A 26,825-nucleotide genomic window follows, 5' to 3' on the forward strand; every position below is an offset into this window, starting at 1 on the left:
TAGGTTGTAGTTTGATGGCTTTCTCATTATACCTATGGCATTGGCTTGGTCTGGATATGAGTCATGGTCATGTGGTTCTGTTGATTTTGCAGTCGATAACGATGCTATTTGTCGAGCAAGACCTTCAACCATCTCCTTGACTTCTTTGATTCCCGAAGTTGACTCGCCAATTTGAACCTCATTCACTCCTTTAATTCTTCTAGTAGTCCAGAGTGATCGACTCCGTTGTTGGGAATTATCTGCTTGTCGCTGGAAGAATTCCCAAATCTCTGATGCACTTTTTGACATTAGCTCTCCTCCACTCGTTGCCATTAGCCATTCTTGCACATTCGGCAATAATCCCTCCAAAAAGTATTGGCATTGGTGCCATTTCTCATACCCATGATGTGGACACTTCAAGAGTAGCCCATTGAATCGCTCCCATGTTTCGAAAAATTGCTCGTCCTCCCTTTGTGTAAACTCTGAAATTTCCCTGCGAATAGCATTGGTTTTATGCACTGGGAAATATTTATTCAAAAATTTCGTTACCATTTGTTCCCATGATGCAATGCTATTAGCAGGCAATGTATTAAGCCATGAACGAGCTCTATCCTTTAAAGAAAATGGGAATAATCTAAGCTTTACATCATCATCTGAAAAATTTTCGTATTTAAAAGTTTGACAAATAGCATGAAAATCATTCAGATGATTATATGGATCCTCATTTTCTAGGCCATAAAATGTGGGGAGACAATTTAGCACACTAGGTTTTAGTTCAAAGCTCCTAGCAGCTACATTTGGGTATCTTATGAATGATGTGCTTAAATTAGCTAAAGGACTGAAGTAGTCCTTAAATGGCCTCTCCTGTGGTTGCAAATCCATTTTATTTTTAACGTGTTTGTGTGTGCGAGGTGTTTTTTCTAATTCAAGGTCTATAAGTTCAAGATTAGGTAATAATGACCTACGACCATGCATGCAAAATAAATAAAATAAAAATAAAGATGCAAACAAAACAAAAAATAAAGATGGGAACAAAACAAATAAAAATAAAGAAGAGTGAGAAATTACGATACTAACCTTATTGCGCTATTACAACCTTTCTATAAAAATACACAAAAATAAATACGTGAAAGAAATTAACTAAAAATTAAATTAATAAGATAAACAAAAAAAATTACAAAGAAAAATAAATGGAAAATTAAATTACAGAATTTTAAAGAAGAGAAAAAGAAAAGAAATACTAACCTTTAAATGTAGATTCATTTTTTTTTTCTTTTTTTTTAATAATAAAAAAAATACAAGAAAACAAATAAAAGAAATTATTCACAAAAATTAATTCTATGAATTAAAATTACTTACCTCCCCGGCAACGGCGCCAAAAACTTGTTGTGCAAATTTTAATGTACTCGCAAGCGCACGAATCTATTATAGTATAGATCAATGGTGACGAGTGTCGATCCCACGAGGAGGTGGATTTTAATTGTGTAGAATTAATTTTTGTGAATGGGTGATTGGATTTGTGGTGGAAATGATTGGAATATGCTAAAACTTAAATTAAAATGGCGAGAATAAATTCTAAAATTGGTATTAAAATGGTGAGAATAAATTGAAGAGAATTCTATTGAAATGACGTACTTGGGTATCTAGATCCGTATCAACATGCATCATGGGCTAAATAATCCGTATTAATGCCAATTAAATCATGAGGGGGGAATCCACACCTCATGAACCACGCTCTAATCAATATGGTGCTAAGGGCTTATCGTGCCAAATAATAATAACCTTGTACTAGAGGGCCGGTGTAACCAAGGCGGTACTAGACAAGATTAGTATTATTTGTCGACGAGAAGTCAGAACATCCACAAAAACTAGAGGGGAAGAGAAAATAAATTTACCAAATTAAGCCCATGACACATGTTGAGACTTCACCTTCAACCCAAGCTTGAAAGAAAATTAGCCACTCATAATTGAACTAGGGGCAAAATGGAAATTTATTAAAATACGAAAAAAATACAAGATGGAGAGGGAATTACAGAAAATGGATCCCAAAAGTGGATTCAGAGATATCAAATTAGGGGGGGGAGGCCCCCTTTTTATAGATACATGGAGTAAATCATGGCCATCGGATTAAAAACAGTTTGGACGCTCAGGATTGCGCCACGTCATCAGTCAACAGTCCACGGTTTGACCACGCGGATGAACAGTAACACGGTTTGACCCGACTTTAAACAGTAACGCGGTTTGACCCGGATGAACAGTAACGAGGTTTGGTTGAAAATAATCCTGTGTGATGCATGCACCGTACGCGAGATTTTTCGTCCACTGATATGCTGCCACGTCACCATCAACAGTACATAAGAATTTTAGTCCAACAGGATCGTGACACCTCATCAGTCAATGCCACATCATCGGTCAATGCCACATCATCATCCGTTTATGCGAACAGTGTCGTGAACAGTAACGTATACAGTACCGTACACGTGAATAGTATCGTACATGTGAATAGTGCCATTTTTCCTTTTATGCTCCTCCTAAGGTTTTCGACCGTCCTGAGTTCAAAAGTGATGTCCGTTTTGCCGTCTGATCTCTCCTTTATTGTGAAATGACTATAATGCCCTTAAAATACATAAAATACTTAATTAAAATAAAACACATGTAATTAAATCACAAGAAGGTTAAATATATAAAAGTAAGGGTTGTTAGTAAGACTTAAAATGTAAAATGACGGTTTTCTCCTTTATAAATATGCATTTTCTAACACTCAACAGCCTCAACGAACTCTTTATGTTTGCCATATGTAAATCCAGAAAGCACACAAATGTTCTTGAATTGTCTATTGGGAGTAGCTGACATTGTGATACTTCTCAAAAACAATTTGTGAGTGCTTGACAAAGAAAATCACATTTAAGAGTCTTGGTGATAGTGGGTCATAGTTGTGTATGAGGTCACATGTCCATGTCAAATAACGCGTAAAGCACGTGGCTCGCGAGTCAAAAAGGAAACAGTAAAAAGGGAAAAACAAACAGTAATAAGGAAAAAGCAAACAGTAATAAAATTATTAAGACAATAATGCAAACAATAAGACAATAGTGAAATAAAATAACAATAAAGTAAAAGGATATTTACAGGTAGTTGCGACTGTGGCTCACATCTTCCTCTGGTTTTACGTCCAGAAACGGCTTAAACGCCCTCTATGGGTCGAGGATAGGCTTCCTATCCAGTTTTCTTATAAACTGGCAAACAGGGTCGTTTATAGTCAGATTCCTGAGACTATATCGTGCATGCTCTTTCTGGAATAATGGCCATAACTGGAGAATTGCTCCTTGCACATATCCACTGGGATGCGTTTCAAGAGACAAAAGGATATCATCCAATGACTCCTTATTCAAGCCATCCCTAATGAATTGAATCTTATCTTCCCTGTTATCAGACACCATTCCTAAAGAACATGGGTTTTTATTGCAACTCATTCTGGCACACTTATGACAAGCAACAGAAATTCTTCGAGCTCGTCGTTTTCTTGCATAATTTCCTTTACCACAACCAGGCATGAATGCAATAAATTTTGGAGGTAACTCACCTGCCGATCGTACTTTAGCCTCGATTAACCAACGGATGTCAGCAGGTATGTTATTCCTCATGAGTAATCGCATGCGTTCGGACCGAGCTTTATAGATCGTAAGGAGGGCATTCTGAGGAAGTGAAGGGAATCGCTTGTGAAGCTTCGCTAGAATCTCGTTTCTGTCCATACCTTCGCCTCAGAATATCAGTTATTATGGGAAACTGAAGTAACCAACTTGATTGTCACGGAGTACCGTTATCCGCCATTTCACCGGGGTAACAAACTAAAGCACACAAATAGAAAAACAAATTAAAACACACAAAGAAAATTAAAATCGTCCTCTTATTGAATTTACCTCAAGCTCCAACTGGATGTCGTAAACACTTCTCTCAATGTCTCTGAGTTGGCGTTCTAAACCCTCAACATAGGCTACTAACTCTGGTGGTTGTAGAGCCCAAATGCGTTGTGTTTTACAAAATTGAATCTGCCTTTTGAGATGAGTTTTGACACGTTGAAGTGGTTTAAGAATGTTCAGGAGGAACGGTCTAAGTATAAGACTCATGATTAAAAATGATAAGAGAAAACTTAATGGTAAAATAAACACACTTATGCAAAAACAATTTTAATTAGCAAAAGAATAATAATAAAAAGAAAGAAAGAAAAATCAAATCAACGAAAAGAAAAAAAATCAATTCAAATTTGGTGGGTCACTCAAATTTATTTCGGTGTCTTCTTCATGTGGTTGGTACTCTAGATATGGCTTTAATCTTTGACCATTAACTTTAAACGTGACACCGTTCTTTGGGTCTTTAATTTCAATTGCCCCATGTGGAAAAACAGTATGAACAATAAATGGGCCAGACCAACGAGAGCGTAACTTACCTGGGAATAGGTGCAAGCGAGAATTGAATAAAAGCACTTTCTGACCTGGAGTGAACGATTTTCTCATAATTTGCTTATCATGGAAGACTTTCATTCGTTGCTTGTAAATCTTGGCATTTTCGTATGCATCATTGCGAATTTCTTCAAGTTCTGCCAGCTGTAATCTTCTTTCTGAGCTGGCTTGCTGCATGTCAAAATTGAATTTCTTGATGGCCCAATACGCACGATGCTCGAGTTCCACAGGTAGGTGGCAAGCTTTTCCATACACTAGCCTGTAGGGTGACATCCCAATCGGGGTCTTGAAAGCCGTTCTATATGCCCATAAGGCATCATCAAGTCTTAATGACCAATCTTTTCTGTCCGGCCTCACCGTCTTTTCTAATATGTGCTTTATTTCTCGATTGGAGATCTCAACTTGGCCACTGGTTTGCGGATGATACGGGGTCGCCACTTTGTGTGTGATTGAATACTTTGTCAACAGAGCTTTGAATGCTTTGTTACAAAAGTGGGCACCACCATCACTGATTATTGCTCGAGGGAATCCAAAGCGCGAGACAATGTTGCTTTTCAAAAATCCTATCACCACCTTGTGATCATTGGTTCTACATGGAATTGCTTCTACCCATTTCGATACGTAGTCAACAGCAACCAATATGTATTGATGGCCAAAAGACGGGGGAAAGGGTCCCATGAAGTCGATACCCCATACGTCAAAAATCTCAACCACTAAAATTGGATTTAGTGGCATCATGTTCCTTCGTGTAATGCTCCCCATTCGTTGACACCTATCACATGAAGAACAGAAAGTGTAAGCGTCTCGAAATATAGATGGCCAATAGAAACCACATTGTAAAACTTTAGTCGCTGTTTTCTTAGCACTGAAATGGCCTCCACAAGCTTGTTCGTGGCAGAATGAAAGGATATTCTGAATTTCACTTTCTGGGACACATCGTCTAACAATTTGATCCGCACAATACTTGAACAAATACGGGTCATCCCAAAAGAAATTCTTTATCTCTGCAAAGAATTTTGCCTTGTCTTGCTTGGTCCAATGCTCAGGAAGTTTACCTGTAACAAGATAATTAACTATATCAGCATACCAAGGTAATACTTCCACACTCATTAATTGTTCATCTGGAAATGACTCATTCAATATTAAAGGCTCTGTAATTGTGTCAAGATGGAGACGAGAGAGGTGGTCCGCCACAACATTTTCTGTCCCTTTTTTATCTTTGAATTTCAAGTCAAATTCCTGCAAAAGTAACACCCAACGAATTAGTCTGGCTTTTGCATCTTTCTTTGTGAGAAGATATTTAAGAGCAGCATGATCCGTGAATATAATTATTTTACAACCAATGAGATAAGATCGAAATTTCTCTAATGCAAACACTACTGCTAGCATTTCTTTTTCAGTAGTTGAATAGTTCTACTGTGCATCATTCAATGTCATACTAGCATAGTAAATAACGTGGGGAATTCGATCAACTCTTTGTCCTAATACTGCTCCTACTGCATAATCAGATGCATCACACATTAGCCCAAATGGTAAGCTCCAGTTTGGGGCCTGAATGATGGGTGATGATGTTAACAACTGTTTTAATTTTTCAAAAGCCATAAGACATGAATCACTAAAGATAAAAGGTACATCCTTAACAAGTAAATTGCATAAGGGTCTAGAAACTTTGCTAAAATCTTTAATGAAACGTCTATAGAAACCAGCATGCCCAAGGAAAGATCTTACTTCTCTGACTGTTTTGGGTGGAGGAAGATTAGAAATGAGATCCACCTTGGCTTTGTCAACCTCAATACCTTTGCTCGAAATGATGTGACCGAGAACAATACCTTGTTTTACCATAAAATGGCATTTCTCCCAATTTAAGACCAAGTTCTTCTCGATACATCTCTGCAGAACTAGTGTTAGATGATGTAAACATTGCTCAAACGAGTCACCAAAGACAGAAAAATCATCCATAAAGACTTCAAGGAATCGTTCAACCATATTAGAAAAAATGCTCAACATGCATCGTTGAAATGTAGCAGGTGCATTACATAATCCAAATGGCATTCTCCTATATGCAAATGTGCCAAAAGGGCAAGTGAAAGTAGTTTTCTCCTGATCTTTTGGTGCTATGGGGATCTGATTGTATCCTGAGTAGCCATTTAGAAAGCAATAAAATTCATGACCTGCTAATCTATCAAGCATTTGATCAATACATGGTAAAGGAAAATGGTCTTTACGTGTGACAGAATTCAACTTCCTATAATCAATGCATACACGCCATCCTGTAGTCACTCTAGTGGGTATCAATTCATTATCAGCATTCATAACTACTGTGACTCCTGACTTTTTAGGGACAACTTGTACAGGACTGACCCATGAACTATCAGAAATTGGGTAAATGATACCTGCGTCTAATAGCTTAAGGACTTCAGTTCTAACAACTTTTTTCATGTTAGGATTTAACCGACGTTGCATTTCCCTAGTAGTTTTAGCATTTTCATCAAGGTGAATGTAATGCATGCGGTCTACTGGGTTTAAACCTTTAATGTCTGCTATGGTCCATCCTAATGCCCCTTTGTGATCTTTCAAAACATCCAACAACTTACCTTTTTGTTCGTCATTGAGGGATGATGAGATGATTACCGGTAGAGTACTTTCTTCTCCCAAAAACGCATATTCCAAAGTGTTGGGTAATGGTTTGAGCTTGAGTTTCGGTGGTGATTCTGATGATGGGATGAGTTTCTTCTCTGATGGTGCTAGTTGCTCAACTCTTGACTTCCATTTATTAGTGTCCAAGGATGGTGCGGAGTTAAGTAGGGCGTTGACCTCATCGACTGATCTGTCAATATCAAAATTCAAACCAAAGTGAGTTAAACATGTTTGTAAAGGATTATCACTAAGGTTTGAAACAAAAGTATCATCAACTAATGATTCAATTAAATCCACATCAACAATTCCATCATCTGCACTGTGAGGTTGTTTGGCAATATTGAAGATGTTCAGCTCCATAGTCATGTTGCCGAAAGACAATTGCATATTTCTAGTCCTGCATTGAATGTGAGCATCCGTAGTTGCCAAGAAAGGTCGGCCTAGAATAATGGGGATGTGCTTCCTTGAATCCTGTATTGGTTGAGTGTCAATTATAATGAAATCAACAGGAAAATAAAACTTGTCTACCTGGATAAGCACGTCCTCCACAATACCACGAGGTATTTTTGTGGACCGATCTGCAAGTTGTAACACCACTGGAGTTGGGTGTAATTCTCCAAGTCCAAGTTTCACAAATACTGAATAAGGCAATAAATTTACACTAGCTCCTAAATCCAACAAAGCATTCTCAATTGTGTGGTTCCCTATACTACATGAGATAGTGGGGGAGCCTGGGTCTTTGCATTTTAAAGGAATTTTATGTTGGAGTATAGAACTAACGTTTTCTGTTAAAAATGCCTTCTTTTGAACATGCATATTTCTCTTTTTAGTACAAAGGTCTTTAAGAAACTTGGCATAAGATGGAACTTGTTTTATAGCATCAAGTAAAGGGATATTAACACTTACCTGTTTGAAGATTTCAAGAATCTCACCTGTGGATTTTCCCTTCTTTCCTTTCACTAACCTCTGAGGAAATGGAGCTTTAGGAACATATTCTCGTAGGTTGGTTTCTTCTTTTTCCTCCGGTGGTGAGTCCTCAACATTCACAGGTACAATTTGATTTTCTTTTGTCACCGGCATCTCCACTTTGTTGTCGACTTCCTTTCCTTTTCGTAAGGTCATTACTGCTTTGACCTCTCCATGTTGCTGTGGTGAACTGGTACTTGCTTCATGCACTCCTTTAGGGTTAGGCACTGGTTGACTTGGAAACTTACCTTTCTCAACGGTCATTGCCAAGGTCTGAACTGAAGAAGCAAGTTGTCCCACCATCTTCTCGAGGCTTGAAACTGATTGGGCTTGTGAGTTGAAGCCCGCTCTCAACTCATTTCGTAGTCCATCAATGGTGCGGTTCTGTTGCTCAATCGTGGAGTGAGTAACATTCCTGAAATTCTGGAATGCATCCTCCCATGGTCTAGGTTGAGAGTGGTTCTGGTTTTGATTGTATGGTCTAAATGGTGGCTGAGAGGCTTGAGGATTTTGTGGAATTGGTGGAGCTGGAGCTGCTGGTCCGTTCTGTTGGAATCCTTGAGACCATGAAAAATTGAGGTGGTCTCTCCATCCAGGGTTATATGTGTTGGAGTATGGGTTCTAATTCGATGGTTTTCTCATTACACCTATGGCATTGGCTTGATCTGAGTATGAGTCATGGTCATGTGGCTCTGTTGATTTAGCAGTCGATAATGATGCTATTTGTCGAGAGAGACCTTCAATTATTGCTTTGACTTCTTTAATTTCTGAACTTGATTCGCCAATGTGAACCTCATTTACTCCCTTAATTCTTCTAGTATTCCTGAGTGATCGACTCCGTTGTTGGGAATTATCCGCTTGTCGCAGGAAGAATTCCCAAATCTCTGATGCACTTTTTGACATTAGCTCTCCTCCACTTGTTGCCATTAGCCATTCTTGCACATTCGGTAGTAATCCCTCCAAAAAGTATTGCCATTGGTGCCATTTCTCGTACCCATGATGTGGACACTTCAAGAGTAGCCCATTGAATCGCTCCCATGTTTCGAAAAATTGCTCGTCCTCTCTCTGGGTAAACTCCGAGATTTCCCTGCGAATAGCATTGGTTTTATGCACTGGGAAATATTTATTCAAAAATTTTGTAACCATTTGTTCCCATGATGCAATGCTATTAGCAGGCAATGTATTAAGCTATGAACGAGCTCTATCCTTTAAAGAAAATGGGAATAATCTAAGTTTAACATCATCGTCTGAAAAATTCTCGTATTTAAAAGTTTGACAAATTGCATGAAAATCATTCAGATGATTATATGGGTCCTCATTTTCTAGGCCATAAAATGTGGGGAGACAATTTAGCACACTAGGTTTTAATTCGAAACTCCTAGCAGCTACATTTGGGTATCTTATGCATGATGTGCTCAAATTAGCTAAGGAACTGAAGTAGTCCTTAAATGGTCTCTCTTGTGGTTGCAAATCCATTTCAAATTTATTTTTAATGTGCTTTTGTGTGCGAAGTGTTTTTTCTAATTCAAGGTCTATAGGTTCAAGATTAGGTAATAATGACCTACGACCATGCATGCAAAACAAATAAAATGAAAATAAAGATGGGAACAAAACAAATAAAAATAAAGAAGATGGAGAAATTACGATACTAACCTTATTGCGCTATTAAAACCTTTCTATAAAAATACACAAAAACAAATACGTGAAATAAATTAACTAAAAATAAATTAATAAGATAAACAAAAAAAAATTACAAAGAAAAATAAATTGAAAATTAAATTACAGAATTTTAAAGAAGAGAAAAAGAAAAGAAATACTAATCTTTAAATGTAGATTTATTTTTTATTTTTAATAATTAAAAAAAATACAAGAAAACAAATAAAAGAAATTATTCACAAAAATTAATTCTATGAATTAAAATTACTTACCTCCCCGGCAACGGCGCCAAAAACTTGTTGTGTAAATTTTAATGTACTCGCAAGCGCACGAATCTATTGTAGTATAGATCAATGGTGACGAGTGTCGATCCCACGAGGAGGTGGATTTTAATTATGTGTAAAATTAATTTTGTAAATGGGTGGTTGGATTTATGGTGGAAATGGTTTGGAATATGCTAAAACTTAAATTAAAATGGCGAGAATAAATTCTAAAATTGGAATTGCAATGGCGAGAATAAATTGAAGATAATTCTATTGAAATGACGTACTTGGGTATCTAGATCCGTATCAACATGCATCATGGGCTAAATAATCCGTATTAATGCCAATTAAATCATGAGGGGGGAATCCACACCTCATGAACCACGCTCTAATCAATATGGTGCTAAGGGCTTATCGTGCCAAATAATAATAACCTTGTACTAGAGGGCCGGTGAAACCAAGGCGGTACTAGACAAGATTAGTATTATTTGTCGACGAGAAGTCAAAACATCCACAAAAATTAGAGGGGAAGAGAAAATAAATTTACCAAATTAAGCCCATGACACATGTTGAGACTTCACCTTCAACCCAAGCTTGAAAGAAAATTAGCCACTCATAATTGAACTAGGGGCAAAATGGGAATTTATTAAAATACGAAGAAAATACAAGATGGAGAAGGAATTACAGAAAATGGATCCCAAAAATGGATTCAGAGATATCCAATTAGGGGGGAGAGGCCCCCTTTTTATAGATACATGGAGTAAATCATGGCCATCGGATTAAAAACAGTTTGGACGCTCAGGATTGCGCCACGTCATCAGTCAACAGTCCACGGTTTGACCACGCGGATGAACAGTAACACGGTTTGACCCGACTTTAAATAGTAACGCGGTTTGACCCGGATGAACAGTAACACGGTTTGGTTGAAAATAATCCTGTGTGATGCATGCACCGTACGCGAGATTTTTCGTCCACTGATATGCTGCCACGTCACCATCAACAGTACATAAGAATTTTAGTCCAACAGGATCGTGACACCTCATCAGTCAATGCCACATCATCGGTCAATGCCACGTCATCGATCCGTCTATGTGAACAGTGCCGTGAACAGTAACGTATACAGTCCCGTACACGTGAATAGTACCGTACATGTGAATAGTGCCATTTTTCCTTTTATGCTCCTCCTAAGGTTTTCGACCGTCCTGAGTTCAAAAGTGATGTCCGTTTTGCCGTCTGATCTCTCCTTTATTGTGAAATGACTATAATGCCCCTAAAATACATAAATTACTTAATTAAAATAAAACACACGTAATTAAATCACAAGAATGTTAAATACATAAAAGTAAGGGTTGTTAGTAAGACTTGAAATGTAAAATGACGGTTTTCTCCTTTATAAATATGCATTTTCTAACACTCAACAGAACCCAATCAACAACAACCAGAGAAGAGATTAAAAGCAGTACCTGAGATTAACTGGCCCTGATAGCGCTGCCGTGACAGAGAAAAAGCCAGCAAGTAGAAACCCCGGACGCAGGAAGTGTGAGTAAAGTTCAGAGAGGGGGCTAGTTAATGGTGGAGAAACGGATGAACAAAGCAACGAGGATTTCAACCTAGGGATTTGGAGTGGAAAGGGGAAAAATAGAACATTTAAGTGATGAGGATGCCAGCTCACTCACCACATATCGAGGGTGGATAGCCCGTCGTTTCAAATTTCAAATACGAAGAGTCTGGTGATGCCACGTCACTAACCGTTACAAGAGGCCAGGATAGATGTAAGCCCAGATATGCAATGGATCTGTTCACTTAGGCCCATGCTCAGGTCGGAGTCTCCCCAGAAGAAAAATGGTACCTCAGGTCCGTCCCAGTTAACAAGATGACTAGGTGGGAAGCCCCCGGGTTGGCAAGACTCAAATATCAGTTTCCACTCTTAACTCATTTCACTCGCAAGACCAGAAACTGGGGGACTGGTGTTAAGTACATAAAAGCACTAGGTCGGCCATGCTACTATTTCCGCCCCAGCACGGATCGCTCAGCCAAAGTGATATGAGCAGAACACGTGGGCTAACATGAGCCGACCAGAGATGAATACAACCAGGGAAACATACCGACCAGAGGTATATACCGAGCCGGCATCATCCCCAGAGAAGCGGGAACACGATCCCACAGAATCGCGGTAGTTGCGCTTTTCCCAGAACCGTTGAAGGACACGCGAGATCCACGTTTGCCCACAATGTAACAGTTCGAGTCCCATGAGGGGCTGCCACTACCCGAAAAAGGTGGGATGAATGGCAAACGGAAACGTGGGGACAGCGGCTATAAAAGAAGAAGAAATCGATGAAGAAGGATATAGAAAACAAGAGAGAGGGAAAACACTGCCAAATTACAACCAGGCCATTTCCTTACAAATTTTTAATAAACTCCTGGAATCCAAATTACACTGTTTTCCCGTAAACACCTTGTGCTAACTTAGGCATTGGAGGGTTTACGTCGGCAAAACCACCGGCGTCTCTGATCCATTTTTAGTGAGTGCAGGTCTATTGAGAGAAAGGAGGACGATTCCAATCCCAGTGAACGAGCAACAGTAGATAACACAAACGTTGGTGAAAGAATCTGGTCGGTCAAGAGGCGAGCAGATTTCAGCATCAACACAATGGTTGAACTGTATGTAGCATTATTAGGTCATCATTTTAATTTGCAATTGAAGTACTTCTCTAATTTCCATATAGATTATTATCTGATCTGGCTCACACTTTTCTTTGGGTGAGAGTTTTACCTTCACCAATTCAGAAAACATTTAATTTGTTAAATCTGTCTCGTTTATTAAAAAAGACAAATAATAAAATGCTTTCTTACCATTTGTAGAATCCAAACATCATTTGTTAACTAACGTATACTATGATATTGGAATGACATGTAAGTTATAATTCATAGGTGTTACAGAAAACATTAGCAAAATTCTTTATTTATTTGTTGAAGAAACTCTGAAAGTGTTATGAATTATAAGATGGTAGACTGATAGAACCTGCTCTTAAAAAGTAATCATTAATAACTTGTCTACAGTAGCCACGCGGTTTAAATGGAAAGTAATTATGAAAAATATCAAATTAAAAGTTTCCTTCAGCAATCCTGAACAGGCATTAACATTCTAAAATGAAGATTGTTTAAATCAAGAAAGGTTTTCTTTACCAGCAAACAAATTTTATTTGATTTTTTACAACAAATAATATGTGGGCCTGGATCTTCCCTTCCATCATTACATTTTTTATTCTACAACTAATTTAAGTTGCCTGGTGGAATGCTTTGTTCATTCTTGAAGAAATTATCGGGATCAAACCTGGTCTTTACTTCAACCAATTTCTTAAAATTTCCATTGAAATACTTGGTCCCATAAACTTCAGCGTCTTTCAGGCTTGTTTGATTGTTTGAACTGATGCCGATATCAAGATCTCTATAGTTAAGATATGTGTTTCTTGGGTTACTAGAGACATAAGGAGCCATTGAATCATAGAAGTCCCTCAGCTTATTTGTGTAAAGATCGGTAGCATTAATTCCCTCTTCTGGCCAACTTTCATAATACTGAATCAGGAACAAGTTTCCAGCTCTGTGAGGAAATGCTGTTTCCGATTCCGAAATCTCACTCATTCTCCCCCCATAAGGATTCCATTGCATAAACATATTCTCATTATCAATCATTTTTTTCCATATTTCTTCTAAACCCTCCCTTGGAATCACATTTTTCACGTAATCGGATTTGGCTTTAAAAGAAATTTTTGCCTCTGTTGGCCTTTGGAGTAAAACATCAATCGATGTAACATTCTGTGAGCTGTCCAAAAAAAAGACCGTGGATTGACCCCAACTCATTTCATGGCAATCATTTGGCTGTAATCCCACTTCAGGAAATTTCTGATTCATCAATTTCATTAGGCTTTCAGTTTGTCCGAGAAAGAAACCAATGAACGAAACCGAAACTGTTTTCTCCTCTTTAGGAACTAGGATCATTACTCTTATGAAAAGTTCTTCAGGAAGCTTCGGAGCAACATATTGCCATTTATATAAAACATCTGTTGCACCCTGAGCAAGTGTTTTATCTACTTTGAATAAAGTCACTTTCTCCGGAACAGCAACTAGCTTGATTTTCCATGCCAATATAACCCCGAAACTTGCCCCACCGCCTCCCCGGATGGCCCAAAACAGATCCTCTCCCATGGATTCCCTGTTCAGAATTCTTCCTTTAACATCAACAAGTTGTGCATCAATGACATTGTCCACAGAGATGCCGTATTTCCTTAACAGATTCCCGTACCCGCCACCGCTAATGTGCCCTCCGACACCAAGTGAATGGCAAACCCCGGCTGGGAAGGCGTGCACTTTGCTTGTATTTGCAATTTTAAAGTATAATTCTCCAAGGGTAGCTCCAGCCTGAACCCATGCAGTTTCGTTTGCAATGTCAATATCAATGGATCGGAGATTGAACATGTCCAGAATAACAAATGGGACTGTCGATATATACGAAAGGCCGTCGTAATCATGGCCGCCACTGCGGATTCTGAGTTCCAGGCCGGCTTGTTTTGCACATATTACAGTTGCCTGGACATGGGATTCATGCTTGGCTGTTAAAATAGCGAGGGGTTTCGGAGTTGAAGCAATTAAGAACTTGCGGTTTTTGATATAAGCATTCAGAACAGATTGAAAATTTGAATGATTTTGGGTAAAAATAACATCAGAGATGGGGTTAGAGGGCTGAGCGTGCTGAGGCAGACATTGGAGAAACGATTCAAGATTTGACCCAGAAACTGAAAGAAAAATAGTTGACATAGTAACAAGTAAAAGGGAGATCAAAGCCTCCATTTCTTGAATGCCTGAGAGTTTGCAGGATTTGGATTTGGTGGTGATTTATTTATCTGAATCCAAATTCCTTCGCCCAATAGAACTGCCGTGATAGGCATATTATATATAGAGCACTGGGGCAATATATATGAATATCATGAATCTAGAAGCCACCAGATGCAATGGCTAATTAAGAATAGAGAATTAAAATCATCTGTTTATTTGACCCACATTGAACGCTGGGCCATTCGTGCTTGTTGTCGACACCAATTCGAGGATTATGGACCCTGCATGTGTTGGAAATGTTTCTAATACTAAATAACTGATTTTGAAAAAACCTGATTAATTCCCTCTAGAAAAGAAATAAATAAAATAAAAAATTTAGAGGAATAATTAGCTGTCTAAAAGTATATTTAGTCAAACCTAGGACAAGTGTATTCAGTCAAACCTTGGAAAAGTTCTGAATGAATTTGTCCCACATATTGTATCTATACATTATAAATGTTTAATTACGTTCATCAAGATGACTAATTTGGGGGGCAAAAAAAGGTGAGCTTACTGTTGATAATTTTTTGTTGGAGGCCTAAACGAGACCACAATTAAAATCATCTCTTTTTTTTTAAATTTTTTTATTGTGGGACTTATTAGCTTATTTGGTGAAATTTACTAACTTGGTACAAGCAGTTTTGAATTCGAACCTTCCTCTCTTTTACAGGTGGGTAGAAGAATGGATTCATTGGGTTGTTAACCAAAAAAAAAAGAGAAAAAAAAAAGACATATATTATAAGTATTACTATTTAGGATCTTCTCGGAGGCTAAATTCATACACTTCTACCAAATATATTTAACTTGGAAATTTGGATCTACCAAAAGCAACACCTCTATCTTACTTAACTTGGAAATTTATATGAGTTGAGGAGATTACTCATTCATACCCACACCTTGGGAATTCTTAATAATTAAATGTTTTCTTCTTCAATTATGGCTCTGTATATGTTATATAATTGTGTATCAAGCAAGCAAATATATATAATACAAGCCTATAATTGAGTTTATGTTTAGTCGAATGTCAAAAAAAAAAAAAAAAAAAGAAGGATTGTCATTATCACACCTCTAGTAGTTATATCAAAAAAGGGTATGACAATTTTAAAAAGTCATCGATTACACATATACCTTGAAATCAAGAATCTGACTCGGGCATTTTTCACCCCTAATTCTTCTTAATTAGTTATAAATAGGACTTGGAAAAAATATTTTAAACACTAGACTATTTAGTCAAAGGGCAAGACGCTACTACATACTCACAATGAGACATATGGAGCAACAATTCTAACGAAAAATTATAGCTGCAAAAGTCAAACATGTGAACCGATGCAATAACTGAAACTTGCTTTTTCTTGGCAAAAAATTAAAGGCAAAATCTCAATGAGATTGTCTTTTATAGCCAAGAGATAAGCTCACAATTAATAATACATTCATCATGCATGAACATTCTTCACTTTTCAGCCTCCTATATATGAGAATACACACTTTTTTTCAGCTCTCATAACAAAAATTTTGAGAGAAAATTAAAGATCAATATACAGCTCGAATATGGCGAAATCTGTGATAACACTGATGGTACTGTTGACCCTTGTAGCAATTGCGACGGCCCGACGAGCCAAGTACGACAAGGAGTGTTTCAGAAAATGCTGTGCTAAATGCTTCGGCAGATTTCGTTTAACGTGTGTGATACTTTGTGAACAAAAATGTAAAAGGTCGCTGCCCATCTCTGAATCGTCGGACAGTTGCATTAGTACCTGCGTAAAATCCACGGCTACTAATTTCAGCTCTGGTATGATCAATTTCTTCGATTTGATAGCTTAAATCCTTCATCGTACTGTTATTTTGCAGGTTTGAGTTTGGCCATATAGGTTGGGTTGTGTTGGAGCGTGTTAAATTTGACTTAATTTCCACCCAATTTATTAGTTTATTCACTTTATTGGGTTCAAGTACTAAAGTCTCAAACATGTTTTATTATTTTTAATGTGTCACTAGAACTGACCCATTTGATACATATTGTTTTAATAATAATAGAAATAGAGAATAATAACAAACCATGTTTTTGTAAAATTTCTAACATAAACGTAAACAACAATATATGAAACTTAATTCTTTACGATTCTATTAGCCAAACAAAGAGAATGACTAAAGATGGACTAAACTATTGTTTATTTATCACTTTGCTTAGTACTATCACTTTGCTAAGTACACATGTTTCAAATAAAATAAAATAATGATGAGTGTTAGTTGGTTCAATGATTATTTCAATCCCTGTCACACAAATATAGAGATAATTTAATTTTCAATAAAACTATATTCCTAAAAAAAAAAGGACTCAGAAAGGAAAAGAGTTCTTTTAAATTTAATCAATAAGTTTGAATCATGGGTTGATTGATCCTGAACCTAGCCCATGATTTAACAAGATAATGTTTTTTCAGAGACTAGGCCCATTATCGCTGGCCCATTATCTATTTGTTTCGTTCATTTAATCGATTGAAATAATATTTGTGCAGATGTTGCAAAAGCAGAACGTTGTCTGGGCTCATGCGCTGAGAGAGGCAAGAAGAAGACCTAACAAATACGTATATATGTAGTATGTACTCTGTACTAGGAATAAAACAAACTGAAATGAGAATACATCAATGAACTTATGTTTCTTGTCTTCTTATCAAATGGGGCATGCGTTATGGTTTAATTTTTCAAAATTGATGTTCAGGTTTCTTCTCATGAAAAAATGCGCACGCATATTCTTGATATCTAATCCAACTGACCAATGTGCTTTTTTCGCTAGTGCTTTAATGCCAGGGACGAAATATGATAGTAAAAATTTGTTAAGAAAGTCAAGTGGTAAAGAGAATTCTATTATAAGGGACAAAAGTGTCGATCCTCCTTTATTTAAAAAGAGTTTGGTATTTTACGACACCATCAAGGAATCAAAAACAGAAATTCTTTTGTACACTAGAGATAATATAATAAGTGTAAGGTTAATTAAATTGTGATCCAACAATTTATTTAGTCCATATAGTAAAATGCTATTAGATATCGTTATACGGCTGGATGTGGTATCTTTAATTCATATAAGTTTCACCATAAAAGATGTAGGCCATCGGAGCGAGGGAATGATATGCTGAAAATTTGAACAAGTGGCATTTCACAAAGATTTAACATTTACCAACGGAAGCTTCTGGAATATAGCCAGTCTCAAGGAAATTTGTTGAAGAAAATCATAATCATAGAAAGTAATTTACTAGTCTAACTGAATAATGTTCACATAATGGAGATCAGTTAAACCCAATATAAATTTCCATATCTATTGTTATTGATGATGTCATTTCATTTTTAACATGGAATAAGATGCGGTGTGCTGACCTTATAATACCATGAATCACATCAAATACATATACATACGCATATAGAAAGTTTGCCATTTTGAAGATATAACCAAATATTGGACAATTAACCTATCTATATATTTATGAGCTTGACCAAATAATTTTTAAGCAGTTTTTTGGTCAAGCCACTCAATTTTGAATTAGTAATTTGTTATAAAAAGACTAGTGCTTTAAACTATTTAATCAAAAATTCTAATCAAATCCTAAATGAAAACTATTTATTTTCATATGTTTTCACTTGTTGCATACTGAATTTTTAGTGATATCATGCATAAATATGATTTTATGTTTACAAATTAAATCCAATAATTACAAAAGTAATAATATCAGTTTTTTGAGTAATTTTTTAACAGATATCAACTATTGAGTAATCGGCTCAAAAGGTCAAAAATTAATGGATTATTTTAACCTGCGTTGCAACGGTGTTGTACAATGTTGTGTTTAAATTTAACTAAGTAAGCCCTGGCCCATATTTGTTGATTGGGTTACATCAGGCCCATTATTTTCAATACCTCTCCCCTAGAATCATCACAAAATTTTATGTGTACTTGATCAATCATAATGTACAAGGATTTTGCGAGCATGCCAAGAATTACAAAATCAAAAAATATTTGGTGATTTGGTGCAGATGTTGAAAAAGCAGAACGTTGTCTGGACTCGTGCGCTGAGAAAGGCGAGAAGAAGAACGAGCTGCCTCATCCATGTTTGTGTTTTATAGCTTAAGTGGCGAATATTTGTACTTGAATAAAACATATACATATGGTTCTTATCATAAGGGGCAACCTTTATGGTTTTATTTTCCAAAATTAATTATCTCGTTTGTGTTAGTTTTCTTTCTTCTCACAAAACAACGCACACGTAAAATTTTAAAGGGCTAACAATTTTACAATGACCACTATAACGAAGAAATCATAAACTTGAGTAGGCTTTAAAATAATTTGCAAAAAAATACTAAGATTGGCACCAAATGTAAAATAGGCACACTATATATGGATACTAGGGGTGTTCAGAATCCAATCTAATCCACTCAATCCGTCTGATTCGTAGAAATCCAATCTGTAAAAATTCGATCCGTGGATTGGTGGATTAGATTGGATTGAAAATTTACTATTCTACAATCGGTGGATTGAATATTGATATACTTCTGTAAATCCGCAAAAATTCGTGAATCTGCCAAAAAAAAAGTATTTATTTAATTAAAAAATAAAACTTGTAAATATGGCATTAGTACTTACTAGTAAATAAATAAGTTAAAATATATTTATATTAATACTATATTATATCTTATCCGATAATAATATAAAATAAAAAATAATTAAATAAATAAATATACCTTCCTAAATAGTTAATTTCCATGAATTGATCTAAACGAATGAGTTTTTTTTTTCATTTTGGTGTGTTATATTTTGAAACTTTAAATGTATTTTCTTGCTTTATTTAAATCTTATTTAATTTTAAATTTGATCGATAGTAAAATTATTTTTATATTAAATTTTTTTATTTAATTAATTCGTGGATTGGACAGAATTAAAAATTTTCAGTCTGCAAATCAATCCGTAAAATCGTGGATTGGATATGAATTAGGTCAAATCTGCGTTCGATTAGCAGATGTATGGATTAGATTTGAATTGAATTTCACCAATCCGTGGATTGAATAGGATTGAAAATTTGTAATCTGTAAAATCGTGGATCGGATATGAATTGATGTTCAATATGTAAAATCCGATCCGCAAACACCCCTAATGGATACAAAGTTTACCTTGCTATTGATGCAGCCAGCTTTTCAAATTTGGTCACATCAGATGTTTCAATTTGGTAACGTATTTTAATATGAAATTAATACAATCCTCTTTTGGCAAAACAAGTAATACATTGATGTACCAAACTACCATTTAAAAAGTTGTCAGTGTGGAAATCTGTAGACTGCAGTGACAATAATGAATTTTCCTTTTTTGGCATTTTCTTTTATCATTTTGATTAAAAGTGCCACTAGTGGGATTTTGTTATCTAACATAATAGGGTAACAAATATTATAGAATTGTAAACCGTTAGATTTAATCGAACGGTTGAAGATCTTCTTTGCAGGAATACAAACTAAAAACACTTCTCTAAAGCCAAATCAAAGACACCACACGTATCCACATTTTTGGTGGGTCTCTCAAACTGGGCTAGTAACAGATTAGCACAAATGGGAAAGAAAAAAAAAATTAAATAAAGAGCACATAGTTGGGTTGTGATGTTGGTTTCCTCAGCTATAAAAGGCACTGCCCTTCGATAGAGTACTCATCGGTTGCAAAGTAATTAAACCTTGAAAGATGGACAGGAGAAGTGTTAGCTCAGTTAGTGTTCTTATGATAATGTCAATACTTCTTTTGTCTGGTGGGCTTGCAATTGCGACTCATATTGACTGCTACAAAACTTGCATGAAAATTTGCCCTTTCCAACGAAAATATTGTGAGAAATTATGCACTGAGAGGTGTCACCGTGCAGCCGCCGCGGCGGTGGCGGATCACCGCTACTACTGTAAACTTGGTTGTTCACTTGAAAAGTGCACCAAATTCGGCCGTGGTATATACATATTTATTTATTTATCCATCCTATATTGTTTGTTTCTCTCTCTCTCTCTCTCTCTCTCTCTCTCTGACTCCTTTTGATTTGCTATTTGTAATGGTGTGTGCAATGTTATTTTCTTGTGGCATGCAGACATGCAGAAAGTGGGAAGCTGCGAGAATGAGTGCGCAAACAAGTATTGCAATGTCAAGGTTTTCTAGTAATTCATTAAGCTACCATCATTGTTTCATGTGGAGGTGGCCTAAATTTGCTTGATATTTATATTGATTCAATAAAATCAATGTTTAGTTATCGTAATCGTAACTAAAGTGAAGAGAGTATAATTAATAATTTCTCTAGTATGTTATTTCAACGAATGAATCACAGTATTTCGATTAATCTTCATGGTGATTATTAATTAGTTCTTTGATATATGAATATTGGTGTAAGCTTTTGCTTACGCGCCTGCACCACCTACAGACAACCTAACGTATGCAACATTATAATAATTACATCAAAATCAAATGTTCGGCTTATATCATTAAAACAACAAAAAATAAATTTATGTATGTTCAAACTTTAAAGACAATATTAACTTGGCATTAATTAAAATATAATAAACCTTATGTAAAGAGAAACACAAAGAACGATGAAATTGACGCAGATTTACTCTAAGGTAGCGTTTACTTTTTAGATTGGATTGGGAATCCTGGGGAGTGGGAATCCTAGGATTGGGAGTGTGGAGTGGGAGTGGGAGTAGGTTGTTTACTTACACTGGAATGGAAGCATGGAATGGAGATCAGAATCCAATTTATGTGTTTACTTTGTCTTGGATTGGGAGTAAATAGTTTCAAATTACAATTTTATCCTTATTTAAATAATTATAATTTTTAATTACAAAACTAATAAAAAATATATTTAATGAATAATATTTATTTTATTATATTTGTAAATTTATTATAATTATTAATATTCTTAATTATGAACAATAAATTATTAATTGTAATTTTAATATAAAATGAAATGTTATTTTATTTTATTTAATATAATTATATTAAATTTATTATTATATAAAATAATAATATAATATTATTTAATACAAAATTAATATTTTCTTAGAATAAAGTATTTATTATTATTATTAAATAAATATAGTACTATTATTTTTAAAATAAATATAATAATATTATATTTATTAATTCTCTATTAATATAATAATATTCTTTTAAAATAATTTAAACTTAGAATCAATGTAAATTATTATTTAGTTAAATATAATATTATTATTTAAATAAATATAATATTATTTATTTTATTTTATTAATTATAAAACATAAAATAAAAAAAAAGGTAGAAATGGGAGAGGTGGGAGTGGATTCCCACTCCCACCTCCCCCAATGGGAGTCCCACTCCCACTCCCCACTCCAAAAATGGGTGGGGCCCACGGAGTGGGACTCCCAATCCCTTCCCATTTTAAGTAAGTAAACGCTGGAGTGGGAGGAATCTACACTCCTCACTCCCACTCCAGCAAGTAAACACAACATAAAGGAATGTGAAAAAGACGCTTACATTTACATTATCTTCTTTTTAATTTGACCTCCCTCAATTATTTCGGGGAAATTACCAGTAGCCTCCTATATTTTGATAAAATTTGCCTTATGCAACACTATTGTTTCAAAATATACTAAAAATCTCCTAAGGGAATTACTACTTTTCTCTTATTGAAATCAATATATATCACTTATTACCTTATTATTTATATAATATTCAATTATCCCCTTAGCACAAAAAAATTAAAGAAAAAGAGGGATAAAAGTCATTTGTTTGATATTTGATCTTGTTAATACAAAATATATATTTATTTTAAGAAAAAATCTAAAAATAACAAAAAGTACAAGAAAAATATTTTATTATTAATGTTTTATTCATATCAAAGCTTAAATATATTAATTTTGTATTTAATTTTTTATCTAATTTAATTCATATGATTTATTTAATTTATAATACATATGAAGAAAATGAATTTAAAAATAATGATAAAACTATCAAATGATGGTGCCAGAGGAATTATTGAGTTATGAAAATAATAAAAAAATAAGTGATATATATTAATTTTATCAGAACGATTGACAATTTGCCATGTGTTTTGAAATACGTAGGGGTAAGAAGTGAGTATCTTCAAAATATAGGTGCATTACCATAGTTTCTTTTCCTTAGTCAACATTGAAGTTCAGCGCTTGAAACGTGACCATAAAATATTGTAGTCGTTAGAATAATTGTCTATTCTTAACACAATCATGTGAATTACAAATTAATTAATACTTATCACTTCATCGTAAGCTGTGCTAGTCACTTCATTAATGAATTAAATTTGGTCTAGACAGCTGGTTTAACAAAGAAAAATAATTAAGGAAGAGTATAATAACTATGTACCTAATGTGATCAGCTGTAATGATCTTAATTTATTTTTCTCCCGTGATCTCCTTCGCATCTTCTTGGAAATTAGGGCTCCACTATATTTAATCTTTAGATCTGTGTCTATGCATCACAAACGAATAGCCCACTTCAATTAATTTTTTGCCTCCTCATTCTCCTATGGAGAGAACTCCTCCTCTCAGTTTCAATGCCCCAGTTTTTTCAGTCCTTTGTTTGATTTTTTATTCAGTTATAGCATTAGCAATGACCAGCAATCTTGCCACAGACGAACAAGCGCTTCTTGCCCTGAAAGCCCACATAACCGATGATCCAAGCAATTTCTTGGCCAAAAATCGGAACAAAACTACCTCACTTAAGTCACAGCTTTGAATATTTCTCACTTAAGTCTCACAGGCTCCATTCCTTCTCAATTTGGACATCTGTCTTCATTGCAAATTCTTGATCTTAGCTATAACCGGCTTTCGGGTGCCATACCCTCCTCCATCTTTAGCATATATTCACTGAAATATCTTGATCTAAGTGATAATCAGCTCTCAGGTCCTTTCCCTTCTTTCATCTATAACATGTCTTCAGTAATAGGTGTTGACTTGAGTAACAACAGGCTATCCGTGAACTCCCAGCAAATGTTATTTGCAATTCTTTTCCTTATTTGGAATCCCTTCATCTGATTGGCAACGTGTTTCTTGGCGAAATACGATCCACTTTATCAAAATGTATACACTTGAAACGTTTATCATTGTCATTCAATCATTTCTCTGGAGGCACACCGAAAGAAATGGGGAACCTGACTAAGCTTAAGGAACTATACCTCAGCTACAACAAACTCCAAGGTGCGATCATTTTTGTATAGAGTTTATAATTTTTTAACATATAGAAATTGTCTGAATCTATGGAGTATTGACCACTGAGGCTCAGCATTCTCAATAAGGTAATTGAGAAGAAAATTATTTATTTATTAATTCGAGAGTGCATGTGAGTGCCAAAGCGTTCTGATCTAACAACTTGAAATATAATTCAGAGACATACAATATCATTGCGAAATATAATACTTCATTTTTCAAGTAGCCACTGCTCTTGGCAAGCTCCTATAAATTTAGCTTTTATTTGTTGATTGCTTAGCTCGTTATAGATAAAAATCTCCTTGTACAAGATCTAATTCAAAAAAAAAAAAAAAAATTCCCTTCAAAAATTAGAATGAAGGGAAAATCAATCAATTGACCGCCCACTTCTTACAAATATATAAACTAAACCATAGGGCTATGCGGTGGACTTTCTTATATTTTTTCAACAGATTTAGATGTATGATACTATCTTTATTTCTCTCTCTCTTTTTTTTTTTTTTTTTTGATGAATTGATAGAGATCTTCATTTGTTATCCAAAAGATGTATGAATTTATTTCTATAGTTGGATTTAATTTTTCTAGGATAAAGCAGTATTTTTGTCTAGGAAACCTAAAATTCTAATGAGACAGACATTAATTCAAGCCATAGGACTGGCTAATTGAACATTTCCGCTTGAATAATCAATAAGCAACATTTCTTTAGCGGATATTTTTTTGGGGGGGGGCTCATTTCTTAAAATATATGCAATCATAAATCGTTTACACTTATTCCAATGCAGGAAGAATTTCACAGGAGCTAGGCAATCTTGCAGAACTGCGCGTGTTTTTCCTTGACTTTCGGTGAGGGCTAGTCTTGATATCTTTGCGTGGTGGGACTTGTAGATTAGGCGAACCACACAAAAAACTATTTCCCATAAATGAATTATCTGAGAAATTTGCAAAAGATTCTCCACTTGGAATCTCTCCTTTTAGTCTATTGAAAGAAAGATTTAGATATTCAAGGTATAAAAGTTTCTCAAAGGATCTAGGAATAAAACCAGAGAAACTATTATTAGACAAATCCAAGAACTCCAAACTTCTCAAATCGCCTAATGACTCAGGAATCGATCCTTGCAATTTGTTATATGCTAAGGAGAAAAATGCTAGATTACTTAGTCCTCCAATAACGGTTGGTATACTATCTGACAAATTGTTCCTTGACAAGTCTATTCCTACTACAACCTTTAAATTTCCAATATCTAATGGAAGAGATCCGTTCAAAGAATTTGATGAAAAGTTAAAGACCAAGATGTCTCTAAGGCTCAAAAAAGTGGAAGGTATAACATAAGTTAACACGTTGGAGTGCAATAAGAGGTTTCTTAGAGGACTGAGCTTACCTATGCATGCAGGGATCGATCCAAAAAGCTTATTATCGTAAAACTGCAACTCAACCAGTCTACCCAAATTACAAAGGCTGTCCGGAATGGATCCTTCTAATTTATTCTTGTAAAGATAGAGACCTTGCAGTTTCTGCAGCTTACCCAGAGAAATTGGAATTGATCCGGTCAGCTTATTGATTCCTAAACTCATGGTTATCAAGTTGATCAGGTTTCCAATTTCTTCAGGAATCCTGCCGCTACGGCGGCAATAAGGCATGTAAATATATTCTAAAGAAGTAGAAAGATTGCCCATGGAACTTGGAAGGATGCCATGTAGTTGATTTCCTGTCAAGTCTATTACTTTTAAATTTCTGCAATTTCTCAAAGAGGAAAGAAAGCTCAATTCCGAAGTCGAAGATGTCAAGTAGTTAAAACTTAAGTCGAGCCACTGGAGGTTCCTTAAATTAGCAATTGTGCTCGGAATAGTTCCTGAGAAGGAGTTTGTTCTAATCCCAAGAATAGACAGCTTAGAGGCATTGAAGATGAAACTAGGAATTGTCCCGCTAAAATTATTACGCTCCAAGTAAAGCCTCTCAAGATTCGAATGTCTGGGCTTGATGGAAGAGCTCCCGAGAGCGAATTATTTAAAAGCGAAATGACTATCATTGATGACAGATTGAAGATTTCAGCTGGGATAACACCATCAAAGTTGTTATTTTCGAGCACCAAATACTCCAGATTATGTAGATTACCAATTTCATGCGGTATCTCACCTGCAAACAAACAATTTATTCACAAACTCTTACACAAATTAATTTTATATAATCCCAAAGATTTTTAATGGATAATTTGGTCTAAACAAAATTAAGAGCAAAATATACTAGAAAGAAGTATCCATAATTTACTACAAAAAAATTTTGGGCAAATTTCCCCTTAGTTTCTAGAGCTTGAACCAACTATTCAGTTAAATGTTGGGTATTTGTTTAAAATGTGCGTACCTATCAAGTTGTTATTGCCAAGTAAGAGTGCTCTGGCCGAGGTCAAGTTACCAATATCTCTTGGAATGAGTCCAGTTAACTGATTATGAGACAATGAAATAGCAATAAGCTCTTGACATTGCCATAGATTGCGTGGAACTGGACCTGTAACATGATTATTATTTATGTCCAATGCTTGTAGACGAGGAAGATGTTGGCACATGTCGTCGGGTAAGCTACCCGTCAGAGTATTGTTTGCAAAATCCATGCCAATAGACGAAGAAAGGTTGAAGATAGCTGAAGGAATTGTTCCTGTTAAGAAATTATTTGATAGTGACAGCACATGCACGCGCGTCTCCTAGTGATTCTTGTGCCATTGACTGCTGCACTAATCATGATAATCATATCGGCCATTCTTGTGTTGATGAGGTTCCGATGTAAAA

At 35.5% G+C, this 26,825-nt stretch overlaps 4 protein-coding genes and 2 non-coding genes across 6 annotated transcripts; 4 read left to right on the plus strand and 2 right to left on the minus strand.

Annotated features, from left to right (window-relative positions):
• The first annotated feature begins 376 nt into the window (after positions 1–376).
• On the plus strand, positions 377–480 carry LOC127898974 (small nucleolar RNA R71). Its single transcript, XR_008050742.1, has one exon. It is a non-coding gene; the product is annotated as a small nucleolar RNA R71 (small nucleolar RNA).
• Positions 481–9,030: 8,550 nt separating this feature from the next.
• LOC127898998 (small nucleolar RNA R71) lies at positions 9,031–9,134 on the plus strand. The gene has a single exon (XR_008050766.1). It is a non-coding gene; the product is annotated as a small nucleolar RNA R71 (small nucleolar RNA).
• A 4,062-nt stretch (positions 9,135–13,196) lies between these two features.
• LOC102630181 (berberine bridge enzyme-like 4) lies at positions 13,197–14,871 on the minus strand. The gene has a single exon (XM_006465522.2). It carries the CDS (start codon positions 14,804–14,806, stop codon positions 13,232–13,234), a length of 1,575 nt encoding a protein of 524 aa, XP_006465585.2. The 5' UTR covers positions 14,807–14,871; the 3' UTR covers positions 13,197–13,231.
• A 1,436-nt stretch (positions 14,872–16,307) lies between these two features.
• On the plus strand, positions 16,308–17,489 carry LOC112498539 (uncharacterized). The gene is made up of 2 exons (XM_025099595.2): positions 16,308–16,619; positions 17,341–17,489. Exons 1-2 carry the CDS (start codon positions 16,379–16,381, stop codon positions 17,400–17,402), a joined length of 303 nt encoding a protein of 100 aa, XP_024955363.2. The 5' UTR covers positions 16,308–16,378; the 3' UTR covers positions 17,403–17,489.
• Positions 17,490–20,495: 3,006 nt separating this feature from the next.
• LOC112496252 (protein TAP1-like) lies at positions 20,496–21,098 on the plus strand. Its single transcript, XM_025093538.2, has 2 exons — positions 20,496–20,787; positions 20,923–21,098. Exons 1-2 carry the CDS (start codon positions 20,535–20,537, stop codon positions 20,988–20,990), a joined length of 321 nt encoding a protein of 106 aa, XP_024949306.2. The 5' UTR covers positions 20,496–20,534; the 3' UTR covers positions 20,991–21,098.
• Positions 21,099–24,812: 3,714 nt separating this feature from the next.
• LOC127898764 (receptor kinase-like protein Xa21) lies at positions 24,813–26,650 on the minus strand. The gene is made up of 3 exons (XM_052431253.1): positions 26,404–26,650; positions 26,079–26,178; positions 24,813–25,968 (listed from the first exon to the last, which is right to left on the minus strand). Exons 1-3 carry the CDS (start codon positions 26,648–26,650, stop codon positions 24,813–24,815), a joined length of 1,503 nt encoding a protein of 500 aa, XP_052287213.1.
• Between the last annotated feature and the right edge of the window lie 175 nt (positions 26,651–26,825).

This window comes from Citrus sinensis, chromosome 7 (assembly GCF_022201045.2).
Source record: "Citrus sinensis cultivar Valencia sweet orange chromosome 7, DVS_A1.0, whole genome shotgun sequence".
NCBI classification, from domain to species: Eukaryota; Viridiplantae; Streptophyta; class Magnoliopsida; order Sapindales; family Rutaceae; genus Citrus; species Citrus sinensis.